At 31.8% G+C, this 14,881-nt stretch overlaps 1 protein-coding gene across 1 annotated transcript in view; it reads right to left on the bottom strand.

Annotated features, from left to right (window-relative positions):
- LOC143073779 (uncharacterized) overlaps positions 1-14,881 on the bottom strand; it is a 206,144-nt gene that overhangs the window by 162,978 nt on the left and 28,285 nt on the right. The window contains exons 8-18 of the mRNA XM_076249535.1: positions 14,254-14,868; positions 12,030-12,332; positions 11,708-11,819; positions 10,377-10,525; positions 9,123-9,225; positions 5,842-5,984; positions 4,874-5,009; positions 4,416-4,561; positions 3,774-3,878; positions 2,956-3,059; positions 529-596 (exon numbers count right to left, since the gene is read on the bottom strand). Coding sequence (XP_076105650.1) covers positions 529-596; positions 2,956-3,059; positions 3,774-3,878; positions 4,416-4,561; positions 4,874-5,009; positions 5,842-5,984; positions 9,123-9,225; positions 10,377-10,525; positions 11,708-11,819; positions 12,030-12,332; positions 14,254-14,868 — 1,984 coding nt within the window. The remainder of the gene's footprint in view (positions 1-528; positions 597-2,955; positions 3,060-3,773; positions 3,879-4,415; positions 4,562-4,873; positions 5,010-5,841; positions 5,985-9,122; positions 9,226-10,376; positions 10,526-11,707; positions 11,820-12,029; positions 12,333-14,253; positions 14,869-14,881) is intronic.

Below are 14,881 nucleotides of genomic sequence, written 5' to 3'. Positions count from 1 at the left end.
GATGTTTTGGGAAATCTGAGACACAGTTTTGGAGGTCAATTAAGCTGTGTTGTACAAGAATCTATAAAATATTTTGGGATGCTATGAAGAACAAAGACGCTAAATTCATTCAAGTGTGGACATCACAATATAGCAACTAATAACATAATAATTAATTATGTAATAATTATGTCATAATGAAATTATCACAATTTGAAATATTAATCTTTCTTCTTTCTTTTGGTACCTCATTTATAAAATATAAAGAAGGATGAAATGAATTACATCAGTTTAAAGTTGTCTGATTGGGAGTGAAAAAATCTTTGTATTGTGCTACCTTAATCTGGATATTTTGTTAACATTTCGTGCAAATTGTTCCCAGCTAATTTCATATCAAACACAAAGTTAACACAGCAGAAAAGTTGAATACCATTGAACAGCTGATATATAAGAATACTTAGTTAAAACAACAGTAACACATGATTTTTCATAATGCAAAATCTAAAACTTTAATATCAGTACAGGAACCTGCATCCAGATTTTACATACCTGACCTCTAAAATAACAATGTCTTCAACTTCCACAGAACTGTTCTTGTAGTTATACAAAGCTAAGGTCTAAAACAATATATACAGAACAACCTAAATAAAGTTAAAATAATACACTCTTCTCATATTGCATCAAATGTTTTTAAATTATTTTTGCTCTAAAAATCTCAAGTTTCATCATTAGTTTCATCTTTTGTTTAACGACCCTTTTAATGGAACATTTTGTGTTATCTTCTTCACTGGAAAGTTTGTCATTACGCTGGCCTTTATGATGTCATTTACCAGATAGAGGAGATCGCTTGTTTTCCTGCAATTCCTGTATTAAGTTCATCAAGTGTCTTTGTGACTGTCATTATTAAGAAATGACTGTAATATTTTTCTGTCTATGAAGAAATAACATAATCAAAGAGCTGAATAGCTCTGAGGGGAAAGACGGCCCTTATTTCTATTTCATTTTTTTGGGGTGGGGGTTGGGGGGGGGGGGGGGGGGGTATCTTTTGATAGTCTTCATATAAAGAATGAAAAAAAGAACAGCTAGAACATGTGGAAGGTTGACACTATTGGAATCAATTGTTGTTTAATGTAATTTCGTTTCTTTAGTTTAGGATTCAATTTAGACCAATGGAAGAGATCTGCATCTTCTAAATCTAAACATTCAATTAAAGTTGATAGTTAATTATCTAAAATTCAACTAGTTGAATTCTGTCATTTAACAACAACTACAATTATTTTTGAAAACTTAATAGTGTTCGACTGAACTGTAGGCTAGGGCCATTTTCCATTTTTTGTGACAGTACTCTTAAAAGTTTTAATTTTTTTCTTAAGAAAGTTAGGACTGAAAAATCTATTCAGTTTTAAATTTCCATTGATAAAGTTCCCAGTTATATCTCTCATCACAGGGATACAGGTACTAATAAAAATAACAATATGATTGATGTAAACTGTGTGAAGCTTGTTTCCAAATCCTACATTTTGAAATATTTGTAAAATTTCATGAATAAATAGGTTTAAACTACAAAATGCAACATTTGTATTTTTTTTGTAACAATTACAATGATTATGTTGGTACACAAAATTTAGTTTTAATGAAAGACTACTTATCATATTCTAAATGTCACATTTTAAGTGTTTACTTTAGTGGATAATTAGCTCATAAATTGAGGTGCTCCTGAATTGGAGGAAGATTCTCAAAACAGGGTTTTACAGAAAAAAATGGAAAAGATCGTTTCTCTCCCCGATCTCATGTAGCCCCTCGGACTTCCTGTTTACTTTGAAAGTTGTTGACCTACAAATTAAAGTATTGCATGTTGATGTTTAAATCATCTACAGCAAACATCATTATGTTTAAATTCAACAAATACTATTTTTTAATAAGTGCACAATCTTTGAGAATGATTTAAATAACCAATGAAGGATATCCCTGCTTATGCGTAGTGTGGCATTCCAACAATGACGTCACTATAAAATATAATGTAGGTTGGATATATTTAGAATATCTCGTCATACTGATTTTTCCGGATTGTAAAAGAAACGTAAATAGTGTAAAGGAAAGCTCGATATACGATAATTTCGAGAGAAACAGAAGGGAAATGTGTAAAAAAGTGTTTAAAGTCAATTTATTCATTTGTGTCTCCCCATCTCATCATTCTTAGTAAGATTTGTTGGGGGGTTTTCCACACTATAAAAACAAAATGAATGATGTGAGGGAATGTCACTCTGGTCAACCCCATTGGGGATTGACGGCTTGAAGCCGTCTTCCCCAAAAAATGTGGTGCACACTGAATAACGCGCGTAGCGGGTTATTTAACAGTGTGCACCACATTTTTTATGTTATTTCGAATAGACAGAAAAAATATTACAGTCATTTCTTATAATTTAATTCTAAATTCCATTTTAAACCGTAGAAAACCATGAAAAAGCGTTAACGTCACGGTCACATGACTAAATTATGTCTAGGGGCTGATAACAAAATAACGTCAGCCAATCAGAAGACGTGTTACATCCAAAATTAAATTATTGCAGGATAAACTAGAAATGATGTTTATTATGTAGATACTTAATCACAATTCCCTAATGACAGCAGTGTTGTTTAGCAATGATAAAAATTTAATTTGCTGAATAATTTGTGCAATACAGAATTATAATTTTTTAATCCCTTGCTCAACATTGGAAGCAAGTGGCATTGCCCATAAACACATGAATGATGTTCACTTAAACCAATTTTTTGATGGAAATGCAACAAACTCAACAGTTGTCTATTGCATAGACCTTGCTGCATGTGACTTAACTTCCACTTGTACAAGTTTGGTTTCAACACCCAATAATTCTTTTAAATAGCCGTTGGAAGCAATTAAAAATAAATTGTCACTTGCAAGATGATTGATAAACACATGTATGGTTATATATAAATTTCTTATGAGTGACTAACCTGATTTCTGAACTTTTCTGTTAACTCTTTGTATTCTGTGCTATTTTTATCCTCAAATTTTGAATCCCATGTTTTATTCACTTTCATATTAGCCTCAAATTCACCTGTAAAAATGAGAATTAATTCAGTATATACATCTTTTCCATTTTGTCTGCTGTATCATAAATTAAAAAAAAAGTTTATAAACCATAGACCGACTTTTCATATATATTTTTTTCAGTGTGAAAATGCACCAAAAAATACCTTTATATACCATCCCCATGGAACACACGTTAGTCGACCATGACAATATTTAATAACAGGAGGATAACTAGTTTTTCAAATAGGTGAATTTAATAAGTAGAAAGTCTTAATGTTTTGCAAAAAATAAAAACTTTTAGTGTAAATTTCAATATCATATTTGAATGTATTTCCATAAGACACAATTATCAATCTTGCATTTGTGTCTTTGTTCAACCATCTCAATGATAAATGCTTGCATAAATTTCTGAACTAACAGTACCAAAAAAGACACCATGCCTATTAAATATTCTACCATCAAATAAGATAACTAGAACGAATAGCCAATGGTGGGCATAAAACCTTTTACCAAAAAGGCACTGGATGTCTTATAACCCAATCAATAAGTTTTATAAATATAAAACATCTTTGTAAATATTCTGTTATTCATGATGTTGACATATAGTCCATAAACAGTACAGGCTTTTCACTCTTACAACCATTTGATTTTTTCCTATTTGTGAATGTGCATGATAACAGCTAGAAACTCATTTACTCCAAAAGAAAGATGAAAATAATTATCATATCTACTAACTGACCTTCAACAACCACTATTGTAGCTGTTGTTGTTTGTGGATCCATTGTTGTCATAGCTTCTTCCATTGTAGTCATTTCTTCTGCAGGAGTTGTCATCACAATATGACCTTCAAATAATTGAAATAATACTTTAACTTTTCTATTAAAACTTACAAATTCTGGCAAAGTTTGTTTATCAATGAACTTACTTGAAATGTATTTTTTTGGACCTTCCTCCAATAAATATTTGATCTGTAATAAGTTTTTAATATAAATAGGTTTCTTTTTTTGCAATTCATAAAGATGGTCTCTATGTAAAATCATATGTTTTCATATAACAAATTCTCAAATTTAAATTAAACAAACACAGTTTAATTTATATAAATCTTCATTATTGTGTTGGTTAATCACATATTATGTGATGCTGGTTCTAGCTTTCACATTGTATGAAAACCTGTTGCAGTTTCTTGCTTATGCCATGTACTAAGGAACAAGTATTATCTTAATATGTGTTTTTTTTTTCATCTCAACTACATTTTTCCACGATCCATAACATTTCCTTTTATTAACCACCTGAATTGTTTTTTTAAATAAATCAAGTGACGGAGGTAAAAAAAGATTTCTTCATAAGCAGAATATTATATTTATATTAGCCGTAAACTTACAATCTTGAATACTTGGTTGATTAGAGACTCCTATAATCTGAGTCTGGTACATACTAATGAGCTGATAGATACTATCTATTGTACATGTAGCTTTTAACACAGCTTTAAGTTGTTGTTCTATGCATACAACCAAATTACTCGCTTTCCTACAAAGAAAATGGAAATAAGTTTTCAATAATTCTCAAGTGAATACAAAAGCAGAATATATTCTCAACAACCTCTGTTGGAATAATACAAGAAACACCTATTTTTTTTGGCAAAAAATGAAAATACATGTATCTGCTAATCAACACAACAGACTTAGGTTCTTAAAATGCATTTCTTGAAATCAATCATAATTTTTTCTAATGTCACTTTTATACAAATAACTCACTTTTCAAAAACTTTAATTTTGGGAATATAAAAATGTCAAATTCAAATGGATAAACAAAGTAGAACTTTAATGTACAAACACTTACATGCATTTATCATCTTGACTGGCAGATATAAACTCCTTGAGGTCATTAGGACAATACATATTAACAATCAAATGGACTGCATCAGGATCACTACACAGGGACACTTTACTTCCAGGATCTATCCAATCCATGTCAACTGTAGAAAAAGGTTTGAACAATTATATTGCCATGAAGAAAATCTATGTAAGGTACTAGGGAAAGCCATATTAACAAGTGAAACTGCGAGCTACTGCTCACTAATGATACCCCCGCCGCAAGTGGATAATATTAATAGTGTAAAAATATGCAAGTGTTCGCTAAACAGGAAGTTAATGTCAAGTGATCAATCTGAAAACGCATCACACAGTATAGCTGACTTAGATAAACCCTGAAACCAAATTTCAGAAATCCTTGTATTGTAGTTCCTGAGATAAATGCGACGAAAAATATTCATGGGACGGACGAACTGACTGACGGACTGATGGACTGACGGACTGACAGAAGGACAGACAGAGGTAAAACAGTATACCCCCCCTTTTTTAAAGCGGGGGTATAACAATGATCCATTTAAGTGTAATAAAAGGTATAGCAAGTTTTTCCTAAAGGAAGTAAGTTCAAAACTAACATGATTCAAAAAGAAGGAGAAACAGTAAATAGAGGAGCAGAAGACACATAGGGGATATAAACAAATTTAAAGTCCAAGAAAAAACAATGGCAAAAAGGGTAAACAAGGGAAAGACAGACTGGTCTTAAATGCTAGCTGGAAGGGTTGGCAGATCCAGAAGCTTACTCAATATAAATGAAATATAAAAAATATAAAAAAAAAGTATAAGGAAAATCAAATTGAATACTTTTACATTCCGTTCATGAACTCAAGTATCTTTGTAGAACACAATGGTTACTTTTTCTCCACTCCCTGGGAATAAGGGTAAACCCTTAAACACCCTTGCTGAACACAACAGAAAAAAGAACAGTAAATAAATACCTACCATTACATGTATTTGGTTCTGGTTTCTTTATATCTTCTATCCACTTTGTATAGTTATTACTGACTGTGTTCATGTACTGGGTCATGTCACATTTATCTATACCAACATGGTAGTAATAACACTTCAAAGCATCAGAAAAGTCACTAAAAATATAAAACTTAGTTAAACTAAGTGTTATTTGTGAACCCTGTTACATATAAATCTTATTATGAAGTCTTTGTTCTTAAGGATTTATGTATATAAAAAGTTAAATTTTGACCAACTTTTGAATACTGTGGATTCATTTATTTTCTTGGGTACCAATCTTCCTGGATTGATGAAAACCTGCATTCCAACTGCATTCCAACTGACTCCATTTTCAGAAAACGAAATCTGTAACAAACATAAACTTTTAGGCACCGCTTTACAAGTAGAGCCAAATACAATGAAAGTCCCAACCATGTATTGGCTTCCGAAGCTACACAAAACCCCTTACAAATATAGATTTATTTCGTCTTCAAGCCATTGTTCAACTACTAAATTGTCTATTCTTCTTACCAGCACACTTGGTACAATTAAAAACCTGATAATAAATTGTTCAAATAAGGCCTTCGAAAATAGTGGAATAAATTACTTTTGGAGTGTCAAGAACTCGTTGGAAGTACTTGATAAATTGCATGCTTATATTGGTGATTTTGAATCTGTTCAAAGTTTTGATTTTTCTACCCTGTATACCACATTGCCTCACATTCTCATTAAGAAAAAATTCACACACCTAATTAAATGGGCATTCAAAAAATCAGAATGTATATATATGTTCAAACTCTTTTAGGTCATTTTTTAGTAGCAATAAACAAAAAAACTATGTTAATTGGACATGCTTTGATACTGTATATGCCCTTGAATTTTTACTAGATAACATTTTTGTTCGCTTTGGGGATTCCGTATATCGTCAGATTATCGGATTTCCAATGGGGACTAACTGTGCACCACTTATTGCGGACCTGTTTTTGTATTGTTATGAGTTACAATTTATGACAAAAATAAGCAAAGACCCATCGAAACAACATCTGATAAACAAATTTAATAATACTTTTAGATATTTGGATGATATTTTGGCTCTCAATAATGACGACTTCAGTATGTATATTAATGAAATTTATCCTGTTGAACTTACTTTAAATAAAGCTAATACTAACAATGACCACTGCCCTTTTCTCGATCTTGATATCTATATCACTAATGGAAAGCTGAACACTAAAATTTATGATAAAAGGGATGATTTTTCATTTCCTATCGTTAATTATCCGTTTTTTGGATGGTGACGTTCCCTTGTCACCATCTTACGGTGTTTATATATCTCAACTTGTACGATTCGCTCGTGTATGTAACAATGTTTTAGATTTTAACGAGAGAAATTTATGTATTACTGAAAAATTATTACACCAGGGTTTTCGATATCACAAACTAGTCAAAACATTTACTAAATTTTATCATCGGTATAAAGACATCATTCGTAAATATAGCTCAACCTGCAGACTTCTAATACGTTCAGGTATTTCACATCCAATTTTTTATGGTAATATTCTTTATAAAGCACAAAGGTGTCAGTATTCACCTCAGAAACTTACAAAACCTTTGAATAGACTTATTAAGAAGGGATATAATTACGATACTGTTGTCAAGTCATTAAAGATTGCATATTTTGGCGTTAATATTGAGTCACTGATAAGGTCTTTGCATCGGAACTAAACACATTTATTCTAAAAACAGTTGTTGGCATGACACGGGTTATGTTCTTCTCATTTATGTTATGATGGTATGATACTAAACCCCTAACGGGAAGGATTGTGCCTGATGTTCATATGATGAAATCATAATCTTTCGGTCAGTTTAGTTGAAGTCTGGAGCTGGCATGTCAGTTAACTGCTAGTAGTCTGTTGTTATTTATGTATTATTGTCATTTTGTTTATTTTCTTTGGTTACATCTTCTGACATCAGACTCGGATTTCTCTTGAACTAAATTTTAATGTGCGTATTGTTATGCGTTTACTTTACTACATTGGTTAGAGGTATAGGGGGAGGGTTGAGATCTCACAAACATGTTTAACCCCGCCGCATTTTTGCGCCTGTCCCAAGTCAGGAGCCTCTGGCCTTTGTTAGTCTTGTATTATTTTAATTTTAGTTTCTTGTGTACAATTTGGAAATTAGTATGGCGTTCATTATCACTGGACTAGTATATATTTGTTTAGGGGCCAGCTGAAGGACGCCTCCGGGTGCGGGAATTTCTCGCTACATTGAAGACCTGTTGGTGACCCTCTGCTGTTGTTTTTTATTTGGGCGGGTTGTTGTCTCTTTGACACATTCCCCATTTCCATTCTCAATTTTATGTTCGTGAATATTGAAATTCCTTGTTTTGGCAAATTCTACATTATACATTCTATTAGAAGATTTGTATTTGGTTGACCATTTAAATTTGTGGTTCCCCTATATATAGCTAGCCTGTATCCACAAAATCCACGTAAATTGGTATCAAACAAATATTAATGAATCCACAGTAAGTAGAAGTTACCTATTACTTCCCAATGATCTGAAAAAGTTGATTTGAGATTCACATATCTTACATACAACTTCAATAATGATCCGAGGGAGTTGATTTGAGATTCACATATCTTACCTAAAACTACCCAATGATCTGAAGGAGTTGGCTTGAGATTCACATATCTTAACTACAACTACCAAGTGATCTGATGGAGTTGATTTGAGATTCACATACCTTACCTAAAACTACCCAATGATCTGAGGGAGTTGATATGAGATTCACATATCTTACCTACAACTTGCCAATGATCTGAGGGAGTTGATTTGAGATTCACATATTTTACCTACAACTTCCCAATGATCTGAGGGAGTTGATTTGAGATTCACATATTTTACCTACAACTTCCCAATGATCTGATGGAGTTGACTCGAGATTCACATATCTTACCTACAACTTCCCAATGATCTGGGGGAGTTGATTTGTGATTCACATATCTTACTTACAACTTCCCAATGATCTGAAAAAGTTGATTTGAGATTCACATATCTTACATACAACTTCAATAATGATCTGAGGGAGTTGATTTGAGATTCACATATCTTACCTACAACTTCCCAATGATCTGAGAGAGTTGATTTGAGATTCACATATCTTACCTACAACTTCCCAATGATCTGAGAGAGTTGATTTGAGATTTACATATCTTACCTACAACTTCCCAATGATCTGAGAGAGTTGACTTGAGATTCACATATCTTACCTACAACTTCCCAATGATCTGAGAGAGTTGATTTGAGATTCACATATGACTGGTATATAGTATGTAATGGCTTCTATGTCTGTACAAGATGATGTTGGTAAACCTGAAAAAAAATTAAACATAAAAATCAGATAGTTGGAGAAAAGACTTTCCTAGCAGACAATTTTTTTATGAAAACTTCTGTAACCTCTAGTGTTTTTCAATGGTGATTTGTTATTTATTTTCCGTTTGACTGGTTTTGAACAAAAATATCATTCAATTCGTAATATTCCCTATACATGTATCTTTTATAAAATTACATTATTTTTCAAAATTATTTTGAAGGCTTTGTTGAAAGACATGTCTTAATTGTGTCATTTTTGAGATTTGTTTTCCCCCTTTTATTCTGATTTGTTGAGTCAAGATCTGACCGATTTTATAGTTTGTTCTTGAAACATAGGAACATAGGAACATTGATTTGAGATTCACATATCTTACCTACAACTTCTTAATGAATTGAGGGAGTTCATTTGAGATTCACATATCTTACCTACAACTTCCTAATGGTCTGAGGGAGTTGAGAACATAGAGCATGTGAAACATGTTCAAACCCTGTCACATTGGGAACATAGAGCATGTGAAACATGTTCAAACCCTGTCACATTGGGAACATAGAGCATGTGAAACATGTTCAAACCCTGTCACATTGGGAACATAGAGCATGTGAAACATGTTCAAACCCTGTCACATTGGGAACATAGAGCATATGAAACATGTTCAAACCCTGTCACATTGGGAACATAGAGCATATGAAACATGTTCAAACCCTGTCACATTGGGAACATAGAGCATATGAAACATGTTCAAACCCTGTCACATTGGAAACATAGAGCATGTGAAACATGTTCAAACCCTGTCACATTCTTTATATGCCTTTCCCAAGTCAAAGTACAATTCAGTGGTTGCCATTCTGATCAAACTCATTCATGTACATCTTGTTATCGAAATACAAAGTTACACACGACAAACGAACAACCTTAATCATTGTGGTGAAAAGGAGATTCGAATAAACTTGCATGAAACAGCAACCCAAGAAAGTTGTGACCATCAAGTTTGCCAACAACATAAGAATACATCAATTAAAACAACAAACACACTAAATACAGCCTATGATCAGGTTCATATCTTTGGACAGGCACATTAACATGTAGCAAGCTTTAAACTATGAGATTTCAACATTCCCCTTTTAATCTTGTTATTGATGAACAAACTTACATGACATAGGATCAACATTGAGCATGTTACCAATATCCTCCCTGTTATTGACAATAATGTTATGTCTTTGTTCCTCTGTACACGTCCTACCACTGTAATCTGTTTTTATCTTATTTATGATACAGGATAAAATAGTCCCCATAAGTATGCTGCAAAAAAGAATATTTTATATACTGTAAATGCAGAAATAATAGCGATAGTTTAATTAAAACAAAAATGCAACAGTATCAGGTTCATAATGATAAAAACCCATAGTCATGATTTCAATAGTGCATTTCGTTCATACAATTTTTGCAATGGCATTTATTAGGTCCCACATTATTCAAGATGTCGTTGATTTGCAATAATACTTGCAAGCATTAATTTCTGAACCTACAGTAATCTATTAATAGCAGTGCTCTCTTTTGTTAAATAATAAGAAGAAAGAGCTGTCAAATAAAACAACAAACGTTCAAAATTAATCAATTTTATCCATGAAATTATACATAAGGCAAAGATATGCTGACTATAAGAATAAGGGTCTATCAAATTTCATAATTAAACAAGTGCGCAAGCTAAAATGTCTCGCCTGTATTAGTTATCATTTAATTCATGTTGAAAGTCTGTGAATGTTTTGCCATAGATATCACATAAATTTAACATCATCAATGTTCTATGGAAATAAGGCAAGGTCAGGTGAACCATGCCAGGTAGACATGTATTTCTTTCAATCGTTACATACAACCAAATAAAGTGGTTCTTTTGCTTATAGTACACGAGAAACAGACCAAACCACAAAATCTAAACATTTACCAATAAACCATGAAAATGAGGTCAAGGTAATATGAACCCTATGAGATGTACATGCACACAATCGTTCCATACATTAAATATAGTCAACCTAATGCTTATAGTATCTGAGATATATCATGTGACGTCCATAAAAAGACCGGCTTTTAAAATTGAGTAAATAAAATATGTTACAAGACTACATTTCTTAAAAAAAATAATAGTAAGCATCGATTTATGTCAAATTGTTTTTAACATTTGCAAAAATAAAACAAATTATCCATAATTTGATTTTTAAGGTTGTGAAATAAGAATGGATTCAATTTGGGTTAGCGACCCCTCATTACAGAATCATGGATAGTTTGGAGGTCTGTGCACACCCATTTTTTATGATTTAGTATAGATTCAAAATTAAAGTGGTGGAACCATATAATGAATCATGATACATCTACAAAATAAACACATAATGGTTACTTTTGTGTGGATCAAAAACAAACGTAGGTGAAAAAACTGTCAAAATAGGTGCAATTTGGGTACCCACATGTTACATTAATTCAACAAACCTGCATTTTTCTTCAGCAGTGATGCCATTTCTAGCTAAATCTCCTGACGAGGCAGCCACACATGCCAAGGAAGGAGACAAAAGTAAACTAGAGTCAGTACATGGATTACCAACTGCAAAAATAAATTTAAATAGTAAGATCAAGTCTGGACATAACCTTGACACAAATCAGGATTCTTATCTGTATTTTGTTATAAAAACAAATGCATTTTTATAAAAAAAAAATATCTGTTTCAGCTTTTCAAAAAGTATGTAATTTATTTCTTAAATATATGAAACTGACTTTTAAAAGAAAACAAGAAACAAAACCAAGATGTACTCACCACCTGTGACACTAAGTTTGGTGATGCCACTATGACCTTGACCTCCAGAACTGGAAGCAAAACACACATAAGATCCTTCATCACTTGGAAGGGCATTTAAAATTGTCAAGGATGGATTGCTGGTACTACTACCACTGTATTTGGTGATATTTGTTTGAGAATTAATTGTTTCTATATCACCAAGTACTTGTCTCTGCCAGAATACATTGGTAACAGCTAAGGTAGAGGTCACACTACATTCCAAAGTCACACTGCCACTAGCAACACTGTAGGATACTTTGGATATCGAAACAGATGGTACATCTACATAATACAAGAAAAATAAGGAATTAATTGTTTTGTAGATATCTAGAATCCAGTTTGTGGACAAAAGTTAGTTCCTACTCAAAGAATGTTCTATCATTTCAATTTAAATCAATATTTTTCTAAAAATAAATTACCAAAAACCATTAATGAGCGAGTTTTTCAAAATAAATAGCATAAGATGTAGATATAATTAAAATTTATTTGTTTATTTGGTCATATTACTATTAAGGCTCACCCTTTTCTGATGAGGTGAATACACAAAAAAATTCTGCATCTTATGATGTATATTTAACATGATCATGATCAATCTATGAATAAAATTGAAAGTTTATATTGAATACAAGAAATACTTTGAAGCTGTCATTATATGAAGTTTCAATGTTTATAAATTTTAAATTCACAATAAAGATTATTAAAATATATTGTGCTCTAATAAGATACAAATCTTATTACAGTGACTTGACTGTTAGTGTTGCTCTCCACCAATTGCAACTCATTCACAATTTTGACCAAATTGCAATTTGATTTATTAAACCAAATTGTTCAACTGGTCAGAATATCAAACAAATTGTTCAGTCAAAATGTGAAAGTGCAAGGTGATAAAATAATAAACTTACAATCCTATAAGACTTTAACTCCACTTTAATGATGTTATGACAAAATTAGTTTATCAGTTTGTATAGTTATATTATAGTCATTTCCATGCTGAAGAGGACCTGTTTATTTTGAATTGCTATAAAATTGTCCAAACTAAGCTTTCATATAGTTTTTCTTTCTAAAAGTATTCTATATTTATAAGAATCAGATATTATTTTAAATAAAACATCATATATTCAGTAAAATATGTGTGAAATAACAATATGCTATTGATAAGTTTTCAGGGGAGATAACCTAAAATATTATTCTTTTGAATAAAGACTTTTTGAAAGAAAAGTAATTATCTCCCCCATGGAAACTTCCTACAAACATATATTGCAATTTTACACATATTTTACAGAATATGAAATGTTTTAATTCACATAATGTCTTATTCTTATAAATATAGAATACTTTTAGAAAGAAAAACTATATGAAAGCTTAGTTTGGACAATTTAATAGCAATTCAAAATAAACAGTTCCCCTTCAGCATGGAAATGAATATAATATAACTATACAAACTGATAAACTAATTTTGTCACAACATCACTAAAGTGGAGTTAAAGTCTTATAGGATTGCAAGTATGTATTATTTTATCACCTTGCACTTTCATGACTTGGCTGTGGTTTTCTACAGCAGTTTCAAATTTCTGACCAGTTGAACAATTTGATTTAATAAAATAAATTGCAATTTGGTCAAAATTTTGAATGAATTGCAATTGGTGGAGAGCAACACTAACAGTCAAGTCACTGTAATCTAGAAATTAAACATAAAAAAGAAGTCAAAGTTAAATACACTAAAATTCAGTCTGCATACCATTTTTAGTAATCTAAAAGTCTAAATAAATAAGTTTTTTATGGAAAAAATAAAGTACAAAATTGACAAACTAAAAATTGTTAGGCATATACAGTAATTAAGTGTGAAAAGGTATTTTTAATTATCAAAGATATAAAGTAGAACTTCAAATTCTGTAAATTCAGAAATTTTTACTTGCATTTATTACTGGCATTTTTGAAATGGACAAAATGTGAAATTTATTATTATATTTCCAGGAAAAATCTGCATACAGATAAATGTATAAGATATTAGAATGCAAGTTCTTATTACAATTTATTGCAATACTCACCAAGTTGCATTAATAAAAAACCTTGCAATAATTTCTGAATTTACAGTATACAGTGCATCATATGAATTAAAACCAGTGCACAGAGAGAGAGAAGATGATGTTAAGGTGGCAAACAAACAAAAAATGTGATGAGTTAGGGAGGAAAACACCCTTACCTGATGGTGGCATTGTTGTTGCCTCAATTTGGGATGTTGTTTGTTCAGGGGTAACAACAGATTGTGTTGTTGTCTTGTCTTGAGTAATAACTTGTTCTGCAGTTGAATGCTCTTGGGTAACAACGGACTGTGTTGTTGTTTTTTCTTGAGCAAGAACAATTTCAGTGGTTGTCTCTTCAGGAGAAATTACTCCTGTTGTTTGTTCTTGGGTAACAACAGATTGTGTTGTTGTTTTAGCTTCAGTAAAAACTGATTGTGTACTTTGTTGTTGAGTAACTTGTTTTGTTGATTCAGCTTCAGTAATAGCTGATTTAGTAGTACCTGTAGTTGGTGCATAAGTTGTTGTCATTGGTGGCTGAGCATCTTCTGTTGTAAAAACCTCTGCAGTTGTTGCCTTTGTAGTGGTAGTAGTTTGAGTTTTGGTTGTTGCTATTGTTGGCTGTGTATCTTCTGTTGTAAAAACTTCTTCAGTTGTTGACTTGGTAGTTGTTCTTGGCTGTACACCTTCTGTTGTCTCAACCAATGTAGTTGTTGACTTGGTAGTGGAAGTGGTTGGAGCCTTTGTTGTTGTTGTTGTTGTTGTTGTAGTAGTAGTTGTTGTTGTTGCTTGTGACACTATAGTATAATG

Source organism: Mytilus galloprovincialis, chromosome 4 (assembly GCF_965363235.1).
Source record: "Mytilus galloprovincialis chromosome 4, xbMytGall1.hap1.1, whole genome shotgun sequence".
Classification (NCBI taxonomy): domain Eukaryota; kingdom Metazoa; phylum Mollusca; class Bivalvia; order Mytilida; family Mytilidae; genus Mytilus; species Mytilus galloprovincialis.
This window is presented reverse-complemented; position numbering and strand designations above follow the sequence as displayed.